Source organism: Lactuca sativa, chromosome 8 (assembly GCF_002870075.4).
Source record: "Lactuca sativa cultivar Salinas chromosome 8, Lsat_Salinas_v11, whole genome shotgun sequence".
In the NCBI taxonomy this organism is placed as follows: domain Eukaryota; kingdom Viridiplantae; phylum Streptophyta; class Magnoliopsida; order Asterales; family Asteraceae; genus Lactuca; species Lactuca sativa.
In genome coordinates this window covers 30,096,554-30,119,236 of record NC_056630.2, presented here as the reverse complement: position 1 = coordinate 30,119,236, position 22,683 = coordinate 30,096,554, and the positions used below count along the sequence as shown (strand labels likewise).

At 35.3% G+C, this 22,683-nt stretch overlaps 1 protein-coding gene across 1 annotated transcript; it reads left to right on the top strand.

Moving 5' to 3' along the window:
• Positions 1 to 16,199: 16,199 nt before the first annotated feature.
• On the top strand, positions 16,200 to 18,275 carry LOC122195661 (zinc finger BED domain-containing protein RICESLEEPER 2-like). Its single transcript, XM_052766340.1, has 3 exons — positions 16,200 to 16,617; positions 17,120 to 17,821; positions 18,220 to 18,275. Exons 1-3 carry the CDS (start codon positions 16,200 to 16,202, stop codon positions 18,273 to 18,275), a joined length of 1,176 nt encoding a protein of 391 aa, XP_052622300.1.
• Positions 18,276 to 22,683: the final 4,408 nt, after the last annotated feature.

Sequence of the window (22,683 nt, the reverse complement as noted above, 5' to 3'; positions counted from 1 at the left end):
TTTTTATATTTTCTTCGTTTTTGGATAATTATAATACAGTCGTTGTCTATTGTGGTTTAATCGTTACTATATTGATCATATATTATATAGCGTGATGTCGAAAATATTTAATTAAATATTTTAAATATGATTTTTTTTTGTTTTGTAATTGTACCGTTTCAAAAAGATATTTAATTAAAACTCATACATATGTTATACTTTTCATCTCTCTTTTCTCTCTCTCTCTCTCTCTCTCTCTCTCTCTCTCTCTTTATATATATATATATATATATATATATATATATATATATATATATATATATATATACACACACACACACACATATAATCTTTTGCGAACCTACATTTTTCTGCGAACTATTTTTTATGATTTTCTTTTTAAAAAAAGTAACTTAAAACATTAAATCTGTGATATAGAAATGTTTTAAAAAAACTCGGAAAAAAATGTGCCTATATAAATGTTATTTTTGACAAACATATAAACTTCCGACGATTGTGTATATATGCATTTCACATGTGTGCACATTTTTTCGAGTTTTTTTTTCCTGAGAATGCATTACTATGTGACCAACTTGATGCTTTAAGTCATTTTTTTTTCAAAAAAAATCACAAGAAAAAATTCATGAAGTTCGTGAGAAAATATGGGTTTGCAAAAAATTATATATATATATATATATATATATATATATATATATATATATATATATATATATATATATATATATATATATATATATATATATATATATATATATATATATATATATATATATATATATATATATATATATATATATATATATATATATATATATATATGAACACATCTTTTCATTTTCTTCAATTTTAAAGAATACAACTTTATTCCAAGATTTTCATAGGATTAAAATTGTTTAAGAAAAATATATTACAATATAATAAGAATATATATTATAGGAAAAGAAGAATCATTCTTATAACATCAAATAACCATTTTTATAACATAAAAGAACAAATATTGATAACATTTTGAAGAATATACACCACTATCTATATTTTATGCTTTAAGAATTTGTCATCATTTTAAAGAATATTCAGAATGTTAATAATATATAGTTTATAGTTTAAGAATCTATTGTGGTTCTTGAATAATCTGTATGTGTTTTTTTGATGGTTTTCTCATGCCTTTTTTTTACCTCTTCACGTTAACCAATAAATGATTCAATTAAAATTTTCTTTTTCCTCTTATAAACAAGAAAGAGAGATAGAAAATTTGATACGAATATTATTTATTTGTAATTAGAAAAATAAATAAATAAATAAATAAAACTACATGTTCCATGATACACTTCACAAATCCGTAATGATCATTACGAAAGAATAAAAATTGTAAAAGAAAATGAATATATGTAACTATATCTAATTAACTATAAGGGTGAATATGACATTTTATTAAGAACAATAAATGAAAATTACCTATATTGTAGTCAACTAAGTCAAATTAATAAGAAAAATTAATTCAAATTTTATATTTTATTCATCACATTCAAATAAAACTAGTTTATGTTAGAATACGACATGATCCAACATATATGAACACATTTTTTCATGTTTTCAATCTTAAAGAATACAATTTCAGTACAAGATTTTTTAGGATTAAATTTACTTAAGAAAAATATGTTGCAATATAATCAAGAATATATTTTATAGAAGAAGAAGAACCATTTTTATTGTAACACCTGGATTTCAGGTATTTGTTTTTGTTGAAACATGAAAGTGGCCCTCTTTAACTTATCAATCCGAAGTCTCCTCAGCAACTGCAATCAATCTCTATCATTCGCAGTGTCATCAGCAACAAAGACTTAGCATTTTAACTTTTTCTGTTTACATTGTATTGTCTAGTGTATCTTGCATGGACATTTCTATCAAAATTTTAGTCTTTGTTTATTTCTAATGTAATTGCTTGGAACTCTATAAATAGAGTACTACGCTTCTAAATGATATATCACTCTTATCTCTATTCTCTATCTGAATTGCTCTCTCTACTCTTACCTTCTAAGATCTTTGTGAACTCACGTTCATATATTAAGATCGAACTCTCAATCTCTCCTTTAGAGCAAGTCCTTGTGACCTCATTCACTTCAAGTTGATCACATATACTAACTCAGTTTGAATGCAAACCTTGTTAAGAATCAACTTAGTGTTTACTTGATATATAACTTGTTGTTATTTACAATTCCTTTACTTTTCGCAATTATATTTCCGCATCTAACAACTCTAACATATTATTGTTGAGCTTTATGATCCTTGGAGATTAACTCCATTCCACTATATATAACTTGTACTAACGTTTGTTCAAGTGTTTCTCAAAAGTTTTTCTCTCAACAATTGGTATCAGAGCCAAAGTGGTTGCTTTTTAAACAAAACTCTAATTTTGAAAAGTCTTCTATACCACTAAAGCTCATTTCTTTCTTAAAAAGGAAAAATAAACAAAAATGGCACAACATTATCACTAAACGTCTCCAACAGTGTTGGTGGTTCTAATCGATCCCCAATACTTGTGGCAAATGAGTATCATCATTGGTCACAAAGAATGGAAAGATATCTAAAAGACTTGGACAAGATGTGTGGAGATTTGTAGAAGAAGGACCTCATGTTCCCGTTTTGACTCCAGTTTAAGCAGATGGTGCTCAAGCCAGATTAGGAGGAGCTCAAGTTGTGATGAATCGACCCACTAAAGATGATCTTGATAAGATGGAAAGCGATGTTATTGCTTTCTATGAAATATACTGCGGAGTTTCTCCTGACAATTTCGACATCATCATCAATTGCAAATCAACCAAAGAAATTTGGGATGTTCTCAAGAACTTGTATGAAGGTTCTAAACAAACTCAAGACAAGAAGCTTACCACCACACTCAACGAGTTCAACAACTTCAAAGCTCATGCTGGTGAAAGTCTTGAAGACTCCTTTAAAAGATTCAACATGATTGTCACAAAATTATCAAATGTTGGCACCGTCTGAAGTAATCATGAAACAAACCTTCAATTTCTCAATGGTTTGGGTAAACACTAGACTATGGAGAAAATTATAGTCCAAGGTGATAGTAATATTCACTCACTTTCTCTCTTCAAGCTATATGGACAACTCCAAGCACAAGAATTAACCGTACTCAAAGATTGTGCAGACTTCGGAGGTCCGCTTACTCTCATTACTCAAACTCCACAAAGCATTACTCAACCTTACTCTCTCTCATATGACAACCCACCACACGCATACAAAGCTGACATAAAGTACGATGATGAAGAGGAATTTCAGAACGCAATTGCTCTTGTTAGCCAACAGTTCAACCGACTACCACTAACCTCCTTTCACAAAAATCAGCAGTTCACTAAACCTCCCTTTAACCGTAACTTCAATCCACAAAACAATCACTCTCGATATCCCAAAAATCCTCACCTCACTCACCAGTATCTGCAACCTCTGAACACTCATCAATCTAAGGAGACACCGCAACCTGTCAAATCAAATGACTCCGGTACCTCAACCACAGACAACAATAATGCCATTATTTGTCACAAATACAACAAAGAAAATCACTTTCCTAAGGACTGTAAAGCCAATGTGGTGAAGGACAGAGCATTCTATCTTAGAATGGCTCAAGAATTAGAAGAAAAAGAAAAGGCTAAGGCATACGTGGCTCAAGTCAATAGGGATCATCAAGTTTGGTCTTCCGGAGATGAAGAAGAAGGCTTTAATATCAAAGGTAAGGGAAAATTTTGTATGATGGCAACTTCTGATGAGGATGGGTCAACGAAGCTGGAGAAAAACTACTGTTACATGGTGAAATGTGGAACTCTTAGCATCGTTGAACAGGCTATGTGCAAGGAGGAACAAGAATAGGAGTGGTTGATTGATAATGCATGAACCTTGAACATGACCGGAAGGATAGAATACCATCGGGATTTCAAGCCTATATGTAACGGTGAAAATTTCACATTCGGCAACAATGCGAATGGTGTCAGCATAGGTTACAGTGGTTAACAACAGGGAATTTCTCAATACAAAAGGTTGCTTACGTAGAAGGCCTTAATCATAATCTCATCAGTGTAGGTCATATATGTAAAGTTAGCCATCAGGTTGAGTTTGATAATGAATACTGCTACATTATGACAAGCGATAGAAGCACATGCTTGATCAAATCTAATTTTGAAGGTAAAATGTATCCTTTGGATGTCTCTTTGATCATTGGGAAACCGCGGTTGTGTTTTCTATCCAAAACAGTTTCCGAAGTTATCTGGCTATGGTTCCATCTTGTTGTTGCTGGAGGTACACATCCCTCTTCTCGGTGTGGAGCGATATACGAGAAATAGATGCTCAGCCTGAAATGTCCGATAACGGCGCTGAAGTAGTGAATCTATCGGCACCATAGTTGTGGCATACAACTTTGACCCTCAGATGCGGGGTTCACTGAGCAAAGGAGTCGGCAGATGTTACATTTTTTTAGACTCCACCTTCGCGCCCGACAGCGTCTTGACCCCTATCCAATTTTTGGGCCAATTCCCCCTTCGTACTACCAAAAAATGAGATTCTTGCCGAATCCGAGTTTGCTGCTCCAACCATTACCAAACTAATACCTATTCCGTTTAGTACTTCAGGTGCCTCTGTTGCGTATAAAGGAAGAGAATTCATTCCCATTCCTTAGAACAATAAACAGCTTCCATTGAGTCTCTAAATGAAAATCTATAGCACCGCAAGCTGGCTCATCTGAACTTTCGATATATCAACAACCTTGTCACCGGATAACTCATCCGAGGTCTCCCCATTCTAAAGTACAATAATGATACACTCTGCCCAGCCTATGAGTGTGGTAAACAATCGAAAGGAAGCCATCTACTGGTGATTGATTCATCAATTTTTGAACCCTTAGAAATTTTACACATTGATCTCTACGGTCCATCTACCGTGGCCAGTCTCCATCACAAGAAATACATATTGGTTATAGTTGATGACTTCAATCCTTTCACTTGGGTCTTCTTTCTGAGGCTCAAATCCGAAACACCGCAGATTCTGATCAAATTCACCATTGAGATTGAACTTCAAATCAAATTACCTTTGAGAAGAATCTGAAGTGACAATGGAACCAAGTTTACGAATCATCTCTTGAATAGTTTCTTGGTTTCCAAAGAAATTAGTCACAACTTCTCAGCTCCCTATACACCGCAGCAAAATGGAGTTGTAGAGAGAAGAAACCACACTCCAGTCGAAGCACCCAGATCTATGCTGAATTTTGCAAATCTTCCTCTCTAATTTTGGGCCGACGCAGTGGTAACTACATGCTTTGTTCAAAACCGAAGCATCATTTGCATGTGTCTAAACAAAACTCCTGATGAGGGCCTTAACAATCGCAAACCAAATGTCAGATTCTTTCACATCTTTAGGTGTAGATGTTTTGTGATCAACAATAAGGATCACCTTAAAACGTTTTCACCGAAGTCAGATGAAGGCGTTTTTCTTGGCTACTCGAAAAATAAAGTGGCCTACAAGGTTCTCATCAGACGCACTAGATTAATAGTCGAAAGCTTCGATGTTAAATTCGATGACTATTATATCCGTAACATTGCTCCTTCGGATGAAATGAAAGCAATCCTGGAAAGTGATATCCCAACCTCTTCGAGTTCCTTGAAAATAGTTGAAATAATCTATGATGACCTTTTTGACCCCACATAGACTGCTCATCTCTCTGAAATTCTTGTGTCTTCGGAATCCCAACAGCAACATGCCGAAGTTTCTGGTCCTACTCTATCTCAACACATGTCACTCAACAATTCCACCTCGTCGGTTGAGGGGGAAAGTTCAACTCAGGCTCAGGTGACAACCATCGAGGTTCCAGTGCTTGAAGAAGTAGCTCCAGTATCTACCCGCAGAATCCAAAACCCATCAAATGTCTCCTCAGACTCTTACGATGACGGAATAGAGAACATAGACACAACAACTGATTCAAGGATTATTACTCAGGGGGAACCGTCTCAAGTTCAGGGGGAACTCCCATCCGCAATCCATTAGGAACCTCACTTCAATGATGATCAAAATCCATCAGTCCAAGACACTTATGCGGGCAGTTCACAAGTCGAGGGCGAACTGCCTTCTCTAACTGAAGTGTCTCCTGATATCGAAGACATTCCCTCCACCGTAGTTGTTGATCATCTACAACCTCGTCTATATGTCTGGACGAAGAACCACCCACCAGGTCAAATCATAGGAAACCCATCCGCAGGTTTCCAAACTCGATCCTCTAAAGACTTAACTGATCATTATCACTATGCAACGTTCATGTTGTCAGTCGAGCCTCGTACCATAAAAGAAGTTCTCATGGAACCTGACTGGATAGCCGCAATGCAAGAAGAATTAACAGAGTTCGAAAGGAACAAAGTGTGGAAACTAGTACCGAAGCCAATTGGTCACACTATTGTTGGAACAAGATGGGTGTACAAAAACAAACTGGAAGAATCCGGTACAGTCATGCGAAACAAAGCAAGATAGGTTGCTAAGGGGTATAGTCAACTGGAAGGTGTTGACTATGATGAAACTTACGCCCTCGTAGCCAAGATGGAAGCTATACACATCTTCTTTGCATATACGGCACACAAAAATATCAAAGTACATCAAATGGATGTAAAAAGCACCTTCCTGAATGGTGAACTGAAAGAAGAAGTGTACTTACAACAACCTCCAGGCTTCAAAAGTCAAGATTTCCCAGATTATTGTCACAAGCTCAAGAAAGCAGTCTATGGTCTTAAGCAAGCACCGAGGGCGTGGTACGAGACCCTCTCTGAGTTTCTTGTCACATTCAGACACAAAAGAGGTGTGATTGATCCCACATTATTCAGAAAGGCAAATGGTAATCACCTTATTTTTGTCCAAATCTATGTGGATGATATCATATTTGGGTCAACAGATCAGGTTATGGTGGATGGATTTGCAATGCTGATGACCAACAAGTTCCAAATGAGCATGAATAGAGAGATTAACTTCTTTATAGGACTCCAAGTGAAACAAGTCCCACAAGGGATATTCATTCATCAAGAAAAGTATACCTCTGAACTGTTGAAGAAGTACGCAATGGACAATTGATCCTTAGCCAAGGATCTTATGGCCTTCGGATATAAGATTTCTGCTGATCCCTCTGGTGAATCAGTAGACCACAAGACTTATAGAGGAATGATTGGTTCTTTGATGTACCTCACTGCAAGAAGACCAGATATTGTCTTCGCAACAAGCTTATGTGCCAGGTACCAAGCCGATCCCAAAGTATCACACTTGACCGCAGTCAAGCAAATCCAAAGATACTTGAAAGGAAGCAAAGCTCTAGGCCTCTGGTATCCCGTAGGAAATGACTTCAGCCTTCAAGCCTTCACGGATGCGGATCATTTCGGATGCGGATCATTTCGGATGCGGATCATTTCGGATGCAGATTGGATAGAAAGAGTACCTCTGGTGGATGTCAATTTCTTGGAGGTATCTGGTCAGCTGGTCCTCAAGAAAACAAAATTGTGTCTCTTTGTCTACCGCAGAAGCTGAGCATATGGCCGCAACCAACTGTTGTTCTCAAGTCTTATGGATGAAAACTAGGGATGAGCAAAAAGACCGGGGAACCAGCCGGAACCGGTCCCAGAACCGGCACCCGATGGAACCGGTTCGGCCGGGACCTATACTACAATTTCATGATTATTTGGAACCGGGACCCGGTAAGAACCGGCTGTTGGAACCGGCCCAAAACCGGGAACCGGCCCGGATAGATAAAACCATTGGCTGTAGCTTGGAGTTCTGCTTAGTCGGACGTAACAAAAAAAAAAGATCGTGATTCCAAGTTTCCAACTCCCCAAGTCACGAAGATACGAACCGACGACCCTACTGGCTATTCGACCATCGATGACAATCACGACATCTCTTCATCATCATTCAATTCTTCATCTCCAACTCCAAGTTTCCATCGATTCCAACTTTCCATCTCCAAGTTTCAATCGATCTTCAATTCTTCATCATCATTCATTGATTTTCATCTTCAATTGCTTCAATGATTCAAACTATGGATGTTCATGAAGATCAAGTAAGAGCATATATTTATATTTCATGTGTTAAGATTATATATTTCAATATTTGCTTCAATGATTCGCCAAATAATGGCATGCATGCAAGTTTTTTTTCTTTGCTTTTGTTGTATCCATTCCAAATATATGTATTCTTATCCCTACTTAATTAAAAGATCTTGATTCTTGTACATATAATATATGTTTCATGTTTTAAGCTCCATTTAACAATGTACTTTGTAGACATACATGCAAGATTTTTGTTAGATTAGTTTATTGTTTATATTATGAATGTAATTATGTAAGATTGTCAAAACTACAAATTTGTTTAGTACTTTTGTTATATAATTAATGTGTGAAATTGACAATGTAGGATTTGCATGGGTTACCAAATGTACTATCATCAAGATACCGAAACTCGGATGTTCATGATGCCCATATTGAAGATGGTAATCCGGCTAATTGGATTGGAAAAGACTTTGATGACCAAGTAAGATTAGCATTTAGCTCATTAGCAATATTTACTTCTTTAGCAATCTGTCCAAATTTTGAATTGTTCATAACTCATTCAATTTAACTTTTTTTGAACTGAATCCTTTCCTACATGTAGATTAGGATTTGTAGTTGAGTTTAGACTATAAAAACGCTTAATTTGGTTAAAAACTGAATGTGTTACAAGCCCCGCAAGGAAGGGTGTCAAATCTGATTTTTTTTCTAACAGCAATAAAACGTGATCTGATTTTGTTGTTCAATTGTGCATAACTCATTCAATTTAACTTTTTTTGACCTGAATCTTTTTCCTACGTGTAGATTAGGATTTTTAGTTGAGTTTAGACTATAAAAACGTTTGATTTGGTTAAAAATTGAATGAGTTACAAGCCCCGCAAGGAAGGGTGTCAAATCTGATTTTTTTTTCTAACAGCAATAAAACGTGATCTGATTTTGTTGTTCAATTGTGCATAACTCATTCAATTTAACTTTTTTTGACCTGAATCATTATCCTACATGTAGATTAGGATTTGTAGTTGGGTTTAGACTATAAAAACATTTGATTTGGTTAAAAACTGAATGAGTTACAAGCCCCGCAAGGAAGGGTGTCAAATCTGATTTTTTTTTCTAATAGCAATTAAACGTGATTTGATTTTGTTGTTCAAATGTGCATAACTCATTCAATTTAACTTTTTTCACTACTAGAAAAATAGCCTTTTACGACGCGCGAACAATGGCACGCGCTGTTTTATAATACACAATAGTGTGTGCCCTAAAAATAATGTCAGCTGTCCAAAAATTTGAAGAATTTAGGGCACGCATTTTTACACGCCCTAAAATAAGTGTCACATTGAAAAAAACACGGAGGGAGCATAACATTAGATGCGCGTCCTCTAAGTATGTCGCTTTATATTTTTTTAATGAAACGCGGGTCTCTTTTTTTGGGGAAATGAAATTCCCAAAACTTTGAAAGGCCCGCCATGTTATTCCATTTTTTCCACCGTTCTTCTCTCTTACTCAAATACCCAAAAAAAAACCCTAATATACTAATCGCTCCTCTTTTCTCCCACAGCAAACTCACACCATCACCAAATCTCTTCGCCCTCACGAATTCCTGACTTTGGCTGATTCTAGGAACCAACAACCTCTGCTTCATAACACCGGAATACGTCCTTCAAGCCGCCAGAATCGAGCTCGGATCCAACTACCCTCACCTGATTGTGAAAATATATGAGGCAAAAGCCCGATTACAAGAAGCGCTTACTCAAATGTGGCAACATGATGCGTCTTCTCGAGGGATTCTGGAAAACGGGATAGAAGAAGGGCTTGGAGACTCGTCGTAAACTGCTCCGAATGCTTTCCCTCAAGATATGGAGATGGAGATGGACGAGAATACGCTGAGGACAAACCCTACGACCACCACGATCTGTCATTACGAAGACCAAATGGTTCCAAGTATCATGATGTTGTTGTTTAGGGGAGGGGAAGAGGAATCGTCTTCAAAAATTGGAAATTTTAGGGAAGATAGCAAGGTGGAAGTTCCGATTAATCAAGGAGCATATGGAGATGGAGATGGAGATGGTCAAATGGTGAGAACGGGTAATATGCAGCCACCGATTGATATCACAAGGGCATTGAGAATTTCGGATGATTTGTCGGCGAATTCTTCCAACAGTTCGAGTTCAAGTTCGAGGGAAAGAGATGGGGGTGTTATGCCTGTATGGTCGCCTTCCACTTCTAGTTTCTCGGAGATGTTTGTTGGTGAAGATACGTCTTATTTGTAGAGGCGTACGTAATCTCATCAATTAATCAACAACTGGAGGCGGCTTTCGCAAACAGGGTAAGTGTTATGATCTGGATGCGATATTATATGATGAAATCCATGGATATTATCACATGCTTTAACACTTTTATTTTCCTAGTGTGTATGTGACTGGGATGACAGGGAAAGAATGTTTATTAAGGTTGAAAATATACTCAGAAGACAAATCAAGGTTTTGACAATGTTACATTTTTAGCCGTTTGGTCTTGTTATGAACTCTAGTCATCTTTATTTTCTGATTTATTGCTTATTTGGTTTCTAATTATATATATATATATATATATATATATATATATATATATATATATATATATATATATGTAGGTTGATGCTCACAGCAACCTTGGGAACTTGATGAAGGCTCAAGGATTGGTTCAAGAAGTAGAAAACTTGATGCATATGTTTAGTTATCACATTTCCCTTTGTTCCATTGACACTTACATGAACATGTCATGCATCCCCTTCCTCTAAATAATGCATAGTTTTGACTTTCCAAGAAGTGTTGAAGGTCCTGTTTGGTATTGATTTTTCTAACTCTTATGTGTCTGGTGTTAATTAGTCTCAGACAGTTCCAGATCACTTTCCCACTTTGTCATTTGAACTTCAGTGGCTTACAATACAATGCTCCAGGGGCAAAAGTGGACTTAAGTTTTGTCTCTCTATATATGTCTTGTATTATTTGGATGAATTTACTCTGATTGTGGATCTTGTTTATTGCAGGAGGTAGTCAAACTTAAGCCATCATTTTCTGATGCCTATTTAAACTTGGGAAATGTATACAAGGTGAATACTCCATTGTTTTTCTGATAATTCTTGGTAGATATTAACACAAGGAGATTTTTTTTCTTTCTAAAATTTTTTTCTTTGCATTTTATAGGCTTTGGGAATGGCTATAGAAGCTATTGTATGTTATGAGCATGCTCTTCAGTCTAAACCAGACTATGCCATGGCTTTTGGTTAGTAATAGTAATAGTATCACGTTTTGTTTCTATCTTTTACATGAACGAACTATTTGACTTTTACTAAGTTGACTTTTACATTGTTCAGGGAATTTGACTAGCATATATTATGAGCAAGGTAACTTGGAGATGGCAATTAACCATTATAAGTAGGCTATAGCTCTTGATGCTGGATTTTTTGGGGCATATAATAATCTTGTGAGTTTTTCATTCTCTTCTATAATCAATTTTTTGTGTGTTCATGCTTTTGACAATATACTTTTCACTAAGGAAATGCACTTAAGGATGCTGGAAAGGTTGTTATTTTTGTATTTAGGTGTGCTAAAAAGAGTTGATTGATGATTGAACAAACAGGGGAATTATGTGGATGTTATTTTCTTTTTATATCTTTTTATTTTTTTTATGTTTTTTTTTAAATCTCATTTTTACTAGATGCTTAAATGTTAAAATTGATTGGTATCTTACAGTTTGTCTCCCCAACTCAGTTTCCTCATATTTTCTTTTTATCTCTCTTTATGAATGATTACAAGCAGGTAAAGGTGTAAATGAAGTTTGATCAATTTGCTATTGTTGTAATTGACTAGATTTTTCATACTCTACATAATCTCCTAAATTCTAATTTGTTAGATTTTTTAAAGTAACATCTGCTCTTTTTTGTTAATGGTTGGGTGCAGAAAAACCTTGATGTGATGGATGTAAACTGCCAGCCTAAGTGTTCAGCTTACGGATTGCCTGAAAACAAGTTCATATTTGCTTGTTTTAATCAGCTTTACAAGATGGATCCTGAAATTTTTATCACTTGGTAACATTCAAGATATAATCTCAATTTTTGTTGACACACATTATATATTATAGTAACATTGACATAATGTTTTTTGTTTGTTTGTTTCAGGTGTAATATTTTAAAGCATGTTCCCAATAGTGCCCTTTGGCTTCTCAGGTTCCCAGCTGCTGGTGAAATGAGACTCCGTGCCTATATGTCATTTTTAATCCTCTTGTTATATTAAACTATACCCAGTTATAACCTTGTACTTTTAATTAAGACATTATAGTTTGAAAGTTGTAATAAGAACAAATAAAAGTAGGTTGCTTTTTCTTACATGTTTTTGGGTATTGTGTAGATGCTGCTGCACAGGGTGTTCAACCAGACTATATTATTTTCACTGATGTTGCTATGAAGAACGAACACATCAAAATTTGTTACATAGTGCTATTATTGGTAAAGAAATGTTGCTATTTCTAGCAATGTGCCCTTAAAAATTCTTGTAAATAAACATTACGATTTACCCTTTTACACATTTCACAGTTATGTGCATGGATGTCCTCTATTGGAAAGCTCAAGTGCATTTAAAACCCAAGAAGCTGCAGAAAAGACAGCAGCTGCCCTTGGGAAAACTTTAATGTTGGATCTTGTCATCAGAAATGAAGATAAACTTCTATGTCGTTACCTTCGTTGGAGGGGCAATTCTGCAAGGACCAAAAACTAGTAAGTAAACAGCAGCTTTCAAGATTTCATTTCCATGAATAACCCTCAATAAACTCATCCGCATTTTTGGTTCAAAAACTAGTAAGTGGACCACTGGACCAAGGACCAAAATTACAATAATATTCACTTTTAGACATAACAGAAAACAAAATCAAATCATAAGGACCAAACTTGTAATTTATTCCAAGTTAAAATTTTAATTGTTTTAATTGTGTGGAGCTTGTTTATACACCTGTACGAGCAGATGGAGTTAAAGGAAGCCCAAGTATCCTATTGCTCCTGTTGATCCTATAGGTGTCAAACTTGTAAATCCTGATTGTTGTGAGGCCAAAGTTGTGGTTCCCTTAAAAACATATTTTGGTGGACAAGAAAGTGAAGAAAATTACTGATATGATCATTAATAATGAACTTATTTTAACCAATTTTTTTTCTTTCAATTCTTTTAGCAACTTTTCCTTGCTGGGAATCAAATCACCTCACTGACATCACTTGCACTTCCAAATTTGGAGGTAAAGCCTTTTCTCTTATTTTGTATTAAAGGGTTGTATCTTTGATACTTAATGTGATTAGAGCCATTTGAAACTACTTTATGTGATGCTTCTATATACCTGGCCAGTATGCCACAAGAAGCTACAGAACGGGGATTTAACTTTCTTAGTGTAGATGAGGTAAAATAGTTTTTTTTTCATTTTCTGTTTTTCATCATCTTTTTCCTTCCTGCACATTTTTCCCTAATTATCAAGAAATAACTGGATGTATCATTTATATTGTTATTATTTGCACATTAGTTAAATTTTTATTGTTGTTATTTATACATTAGTTAGATTTTTATTGATGTGTGTTTTCTTTTACAATTCAGGAGCTTCAGACAACAGTAAAAGTAATTCAAGTAACAGTGAAGTTGTGATCAATGGACATGATAGGAGTGCTCTACCCACTTCCACACAAGCTGTTCCTGGTTCTAGGTATGTATAGGGGTAAAATAGTAATTTTCTATGTATGGAGATTTTTTTACCATTTTTTTATTTTATAAATAGTATTATTCAAAAATCTGGATCTTGCACTAGAAGTGTTGAGTGATGTTCTTGATAAAGAAGAGTAGCTTCTCACACTGCCTTTACTAGAGTGTTGGGTGGCAAGACAAATTCTTTTATTATTATTGTTATTAAATTATTATTATTATTATTATTATTATTATTATTATTATTATTATTATTATTATTATTATTATTATGTTTGGTGACTAATTTAATTTTAAAATTTAGGTTTCAAAACTGCATGTGCTTATTGATGCGGTGACAACAAGACCAAGTTATGACAAATATTTCTACAATGATGTTGCACGGGAAATATACGAGTTCTTTTGGGGTGAATTTTCTGATTGGTATGTGTTTTTGATATATATTTTTTGTTTTGTTTTGTAGAGGATACTAAAGAGCAAATCTTGCAAAGGTTATTTTTTGTTTTGTTTTGTAGAGGATACCCTTCACATTTTCCCAAATTACCCCTTCCTCTATAATGTTTTTTTGCTTGTGTATTTTTTGCATCAGGTAAAGTTGATGGAAGAAAGGAATATGAAGCCACTTGATTCAAATCTTGCAGCATTATCAGCAAGATGTAGTAAAGACTTGGAGTTGAATTTGGCTAAGTCATTCTTGAGTGAGATGAGCCAATGTACAACTGCTTATCCATATAATCAGCTGCTTGGAGTATTAGTCTTAAAGAATTAAGAAAGGCAAGATGCAACTTTACTTAGTTGGAATTTGATGTATAGATTAGATTAGCTGCAAATTTAGATATTGTAAAAAATAGAATTGTATGACATTAAATTTTATGCAATGGATTGTATTTTTTGTATATGATATTTTATTTCTATTATGAGACATTAAATGCAAATTTAATTTAAAAATTAATAAATATATAAATATATCTTTTTAGAACATTTAAAATTATGATATGCAAAAATGTGTGTCATCTTCATTTATGACATGGCCTTTCTTGACAGGGGCTTCCTTGATACGCATTGCGTGTTATAAACATGCGCGTCGTAAGGTTACGACACGCAAATGCGTGTCATCTTCCTTTATGATAGGGCCTTCCTTGATACGCATTGCGTGTCATAACCGCGCGTCGTAAATGTGCGTCGTCTCTCTTTATGACAGGGCCTTCCTTGACGCGCATTTGCGTGTCGTCTGAGCGTTTTACGACGCGCAATGAGCGTCGTAAAAGGCCTTTTTTCTAGTAGTGTTTTGACCTGAATCTTTTTCCTACATGTAGATTAGGATTTGTAGTTGAATTTAGACTATAAAAACGTTTGATTTGGTTAAAATTTGAATGAGTTACAAGCCCCGGAAGAAAGGGTGTCAAATTTGATTTTTTTTATATTTATTTTTCAGCATTTAAACGTAATATGACTTATTATATGTTTTATTTTGAGAATATAGGATTATGGAGAAGATCCATAAGAAGATTATATAGAAGAAACATCGGCATGGAATGTTATACCAAGTGATGAATCAAACCAAGAAGAGGAGCCACAAGAACAACAACCTTCAAAAAACGAAAATTTGCAACCCCACAAAAACGAAGACAACCAAAAAAACCAACACAAACAAAAAAACCACCACCACCACAAAAACGAACACAAGAAAAATACCCAACAAAACCAAAACCCAAAAACAAAAAAAAATACTCAAAAGGAGTTAAGGGACCGGATTAACCCAACTAGACGAGGTGAGGGTAGAGATAATTGTACCACTCCTATTTGGAAATACTTCAAGATAGAATGGATAAAGGAGGACGATGGAATTGAAAGAAAGTGGGCCGAATGTAATTATTGATTACATTTACTAGCCGCAGATCCAAACCGGAATGGGACAACTTCAATAAAGAAGCATTTTAATGGGTGCAAGTTAAATCTAGACAACATACCGAAAGAAGTTGATGACAAACAACAAAAGTTGTCATTTACGAAAGCTCCTAATGGTGAGGGTCATGTATACACATGGAAACATGATGATACTAGGATCCAACTTGCCTTGCTAGGCCTTTTCACCATCAGGGAACTACCATTTAAATTCATTGAAAACGAGGCATTCATAGAATTTGTGAACACCCTCAATGGTAGGGTGAAATTGCCTTCAAGGCATAAAATTTCTCGTGATGTTGTGTCATTCTATTTAATGGAGAGGCAGAAGTTGTAAAAACATTTGAGCAACCCCAAAACAGCCATCCACTTGACAACCGACACATAGACATCCTCGTGTCAAAAGATAAATTATATGGTTGTCACGGCCCACTTCATTACCAAAGATTTTGTCATGCACAAAAGGGTAGTCAACTTTAGAGAGGTTGATACTCACAAAGCTGAAGACATGGCCCGGGAGTTGCTAATTTGCATAAACGAGTGGGGGATGAAGAATGTCATGACAATGATTGTTAATAATGCCAAGACAAATGACGCGGCAATCAACATCATTGTGAAAGAACTACCGGGTATTTACGAGAATGGCAAACATTTTCACATTAGGTGTATGGCTCATATCATAAACCTAGTTGTGAAAATGGGGTTAAAACACGAAGTTTATAATGTAAAAAACCTACAAGATGCGGTGAAATACATTAGAGCCTCCCCGCAACGGATCAAGACCTTTAAACAAGCCATGAAGGATACGGCTGTAGAAAGTCAAAGGTTTTTGTGTGGTGAAATTCCAACAAGGTGGAACTCTACCTTTGAATTGCTAAGATCAGCATACGATGTGAAAGACGCATTTCTCGAATATAGCTATCAAGGTAAATAAAATCAAATATATTTCAGCACTAAAAATAGCAATATTTACTTCTTTAGCAATCTGTCCAAATTTTCTATTGTGCATAACTCATTCAATTTAACTTGTTTTGACCTGAATCTTTTTCCTACATGTAGATTAGGATTTTTAGTTTAGTTTAGACTATAAAAACGCTTGATTTGGTTAAAAATTGAATGAGTTACAAGCTCCGCAAGGACGGGTGTCAAATCTGATTTTTTTTCTAACAACAATAAAACGTGATCCGATTTTGTTGTTCAAATGTGCATAACTCATTCAATTTAACTTGTTTTGACCATAATATTTTTCCTATATGTAGATTAGGATTTGTAGTTGATTTTAGACTATAAAAACGCTTGATTTGGTTAAAAATTGAATGAGTTACAAGCCCCACAAGGAAGGGTGTCAAATCTGAATTTTTTTTCTAACAACAATAAAACGTAATGTGATTTTGTTGTTGTTGTTTTTTTTTTTTTTTTTTTTTGTAGATCCAATGTTTCAGAAAACTATGGGAAGGGTACCATCACATTCAGATTTTGAGATGATTAAAAAGATGATGGAGTTCCTTGAAAAGTTTAAGAAGAAAACTGAAAAAGTTTCGTGTTCAACAAAGCCTATCTTCCATACGTATACCCGGGAGATCCTAGACATAGAGCAACATCTTAGGAAACATGAAACCAACCCGGATTTTATGTTTATGGTACCGGATATGAAAAATAAATATGACAAATATTGGGGTTACTATGATACTATAAGTGATTATGTCTTCTTTGTGACATTGTTAGATCCTCAATGCAAGTCAAAGTTTATGAAAGTTGTTTTTACCCAAATGCTTAAAGCCAAGAACAAAGATAACAAGATGTATGTTGATGAGATAGATTCCAAAGCACGTGCAAAGGTTATTGATATCGAATGCAAACTGGACAAGTTTTTCAAGACATACTTGGAAAGGTCAAACACGACCTCATCGTCTCAACAAGAAACTCCCGAAGAAGTTGTTAATTTTGATGACGAAAAAGAATTCTTTGGAAGCTATATGACTTCGGGAAGTTTCCCCTCGACTTCGTCAGAAAGTCAATTGCAACGATACTTAAATGAGGACCCAATCGGATTTGACAAAGGATATGATATCCTCACATGGTGGAAAAATAATGCGGTGCGGTTCCCGATCGTTGCTCGAATGGCAAGAGGTATCGACCTTCTTTTACTTTATTTTACATTTTTTATTTATAAATTCGTGATGTGTATTATACACTAATAACTAATTTGTTTCTTAATAGATATTTTGGGGATGCAAATTTCCACCGTAGCATCCGAAATCCACATTCAGTAACGGTCGTCGAGTAATTACCGACTACCGTACTAATTTGTCCGTTGTGATTGTGGAGGAATTAATATGCACTCAAGATTGGCTAAGAAAGAGTAGCTTGCCTATATATGACTACGACGAAGTGCACGATGTGTTAGCTGACGATGACCTCGCTATCGGTAATACATTATTACTTGTTACATCTTATTTTTAACATCTTATTAGTATTTTTTTTACATTTTAGTAAGTAATAGCGTTTTTCTTTTGTATTATATATAGACATTGTGGATGCTATACACAACTTGAAGCTAACGGGGAAGAGATCAGGGAATTAGTTAAAATGTTGGAATACACATATTAGACTTTTTTTTGTTGGTGAATGTTTGAATGTTGAATGTTTGAATGTTGATGAAACTTGTCATTCTTTTTTTTTTTTGGTGAAACTTGAATGTTGAATGTTTGAATGTTGGTGAAACTTGTCATTCTTTTTTTTTGTTGTTGTTGGAGAAACTTGAATGTTGGTGAAACTTATCTTTCTTTCTTTTTTAAGTTGCTTCCAAAATGGACTAAATGTGTCAAAATATAGCCGGTTCCAAAATGGACTAAATGTGTTTCGTAAAAATTGAAGGTAGCCGGTTCCAAAATCGAAAAACCGGCAAAAACCAAACCCGGAACCGAAAACGGTAGAACCGCCGGGCCGGTTCGATTCTAGATTTTGGCCGAAGCCGGTTCCCCGGTCCGGTTCGGTTCCGGCCGGTTCGGTCCTTTTGCTCATCCCTAATGAAAACCCAACTGATGGACTACGGATACAGAATGTTGCCGATACCGATTTACCGTGACTCAGAGAGTGTCATTGCAATTTCTCACAATCCCATTCATCACTCAAAGACAAAACACATTGAACTCCGGTATTACTTCATCAAAGACCACATTCTCAAAGGTAATATTGAACTAATTTTTGTCAATACTCACGAAGAGATTGCTGATGTGTTTACAAAGGCACTTGATGCAACAAAATTCAACAATTTTATGCAAATGTTAGGGATGATGAATCCAGACCCGCAATTCTTTTTGAATTGATAGGTACCGCAGACCACTTCTAGTCTCCGTTGCGGTTCTATAATAATATATTTATCATACATGGTTTCAGTATACTCTGTGTACCGCAACCATATATGATACTTATATTCATTGGGTCTTTATTGTTTATTGTTCCTAATCTCTTTTCAAGTGCTCTTTTCAGATCTTTCTACCGCAATTACATTGCCTTCCATCACAGTCACTACACCGCCCGCAGTCGTATGGAAGGAATCCCCAACTTCTTAAACCCACTGATAATATTGTGTTTGTGTGCTATTTAATGATCTTCATTAAATAAGAAAAACATTCTAATAAAAATATTCGTTTTGTAGCATACAACGTTTCAGTTTCTCTCAAAATCACTTTTTTCATGTCAAACCTATTTTAGGTTATATGACAAACAATTTATTTTTCCCATAAAAGAAATCTTTTACCTTTTTCTGTCACATCACCTTACCCCAAGACGTCTAATCTGTTTCCTCTTCCCCATTACCCAACGGATTTTCAACTCCCCCTCCACACAATCTTCAAACGTGGGTTGACATTCATTAAATGCCTGGTTTTTTTTAAATAAATCTTTTCTTTATATGAATGGATGATAATGGCTTAAACCCAAGGGTTTTTACCATTAACAACTGTTAATAAATTAAATCGTATAAATGTTTGAGATCCGAAAATATAAAACACTTTTTATTCCCTCCTAAGAAGGCTTTATGCTTTCTAAACACTAAGACGATTCTTCCCTTCTTCACCTTCTTGCACTGTGTTTTCTGCAAGTTCCTAAACGTTTCCACAAAAATGGTGAAATCTGGTATCTTGAAAAAGCACTCCAAAGCTTCTGCATTGGTTCAACCAACTGGTTATTCAAATCCCCTACATTCACCACAAAGCTCTTTCCATGAGTGGGCCTTTTAACTTCTTCATCATCTGAATCAGTGGACCATACCTCCACTCCACCGAACTCATCAGCATTATTACCCTGCACAATCAAAGCAGGCATTGGTTTATCAGCTTTCTTTTTCTGCTTGATTTCCTCAAGCTTGTGAAGATGGTAGGCCTCATCATCTTCTCCCTCCTTCTTCTCATTCAATCGCCTCATCATGCACTTTTTAGCCAAATGATTCTTTCCATGACAATAGTTGCAATCATAGCCTGAATCACCTGTAATTTGTTTCTCTTTCTTTTATTCTTCCTTCTGGAAGCTATTCACTTTCTCCTCCTTCGCTTTTTCTGAACTTTAACTTCCCTGCCAATTTCGGTTTTTGTTGGAGGGAAACTTCTTCTTTGCGAATCTTCTTGGATTTGACACCATCAGAGTGAACTCTTCAGTTGTAAGATCACAGTCAGAAAGATTAGTTTCATTTTCATCCTTAGCAATTTGCTTCCCTTTTGCAACTAGTGCCAATGAGCCCATGCTAGACACAACTTCCGTTTCTTTAGTCACTTCGCTTTCATGTGACTTCAGAATACCTACCAGCTTTGCTAAGGTGTAATTTCGAAATTGCTCGTGACCTTTCACTGTTGATACCACCGCCATCCATTCAGACCTTAACCCATTCATGAAGGTTACCTTCTGCTCAATGATTTCCCGTCCAATTCCACGTTTCGTCATTCTGCTCAAAAGATGATTATAGCAATTAAACGCTTGACTAAGATTTCCATCAGTCTTTTGTGCGAAAGCACCAAACTCAGACAACAGTAGTGTTTGAGTATAATGTTCCATATCTGCATATGTTGAATATAGCTCTTTAAGCCTGTCCCATATAGCTTTGGTTGTATCACAAGAACTGACAAGCCGAAAGGTATCAGCCTCCAATGCGAATCTAATGATTCTCATTGCTTTGATGTTGCTTTGCAGCTATTATTTCTCATATCGAGGAACTTCTTTGACATCAAGAATAAGTTGATTGAGTTCGGCCTGAGTTTTAATCATCTTTCTTGTTCCAGAGTGAACGAAAGCTCCAAATAGTGATAGCTTGCCAGATCAAATAACCATTATCTTCTAACCCTATAATATAATCTTCAAAGTGAAGAGCCTAGACTTCATAATCATTGGGAAAGAGAATGGGAATCCTTGCCGTTAACCCACTATTGCTGATGGAATTGATTTGAGAATCATCGTGCAACATTTTAACAAGATCTTAGTAACCTGTTTAAGAATCAAACATGTAAAAATATAGGGTAATATTGAGATCACAGCATTAAGAACACAAAGATGACATCTGAATCAGATCCAATATTAACGGAAACCCTAGTAGCTTCTTTTAACAGAAGAGATGCGTATAGATTACACAGTCTCCTGCTCTGATACCAATTGTTAGGATAAAATCCTTAAGATTGACAAGATTCAAAAACAGGAAGTAAATAAGAACACGACAATGATTCATATATGCCGAATGATTAAGCTTCATAGCCTTAGAAAGGCTCAATTAAGAACCGCTACTGTAGAGACGTGATTAGGGTTTACAAAAGATATTCAAGAAAATGTTAACTTTTTACAGTGCATGCATGCACTATAAATACTTAAACCCTAATAAATGATATGGGTGGACAGTCCCAATACCGTGTACATAATGGACTAATATAATAAGCCCAATGACGCAACATCTAATACCCTACAAAAAACTATTTCCTTAAGAATGAGGAAGACCATTTCTATCTTCATAAGATATTTTAAGAATAGGAGAAAAAGAGAATTCAAGTTAGTTGATTTTAATCCTTAATTAATAACCCAAAAATTTTAGTTAAGGCTAGGATCCATATTTCCGATTCGAACTTTGAAGAGGGGTGTTGTAATCAAATTCGAATCTATTTTACGTAGGTAAGACTTTTACCAATTCCAATCTTATGAAATTCCTAGATCCTTTTAGATTCATTTATTCTTATCAATTACATGTTTAATCTTGAATTCTGATCTCACATTTGTGACTGGGATGCCATGGATCACAAAGAGATGTGAATAACCATGCAAACCCATTTGGCAACCTTGATGTCATTTAGCATTCCACATTGATGTGCCGGTAAACCACATACGCTCCACCAACAATGATAATTTTCAAGATGTCCAACATATCTCTTTATAGTCCCTATTAGTGTGTCGATTAACCACACACGCTCCACTAGGCCTGTCGAAAAAACCCGAAACCCGTTCTACCCACCGACCCGTTCCCAATTCGGGTAGAATGGGTCGGGTAGAACGGGTAACGGGTATGAACATTTGGGTAATAGGTTGCCTGATAATAATATAGGTCGGGTTTTAGGTATGAATATTTATTTTCGGGTATACCCGAATACCCGAATTCATTTTTTAAATAATACCAAATATACAATGCGGTCACGTACGCACACTTCAAATAAAACAAAACTCTTCGTTTCCTTCTTATGAACGAGGACTTGATAGTCGATACAAACTTGCAAAGGAAATACGACGTTGAAGCTGAAGTCCTGAACCGTCATCACAATTCTCAGTTTCTCTCTATCGCATGTAATGGAATTAAAAAAGTACATAACATATTATAATGATTTGTATTGTTATTATAGATGTACTTGTTAATTGTATGGATTATTTTCCTACCAAATTCTTTATTAAACCAACCAACATGTAAAAAAAATATCAATAAGTGTCATTTAAGAAATTTTCGGGTATACCCGATAATTACCCGA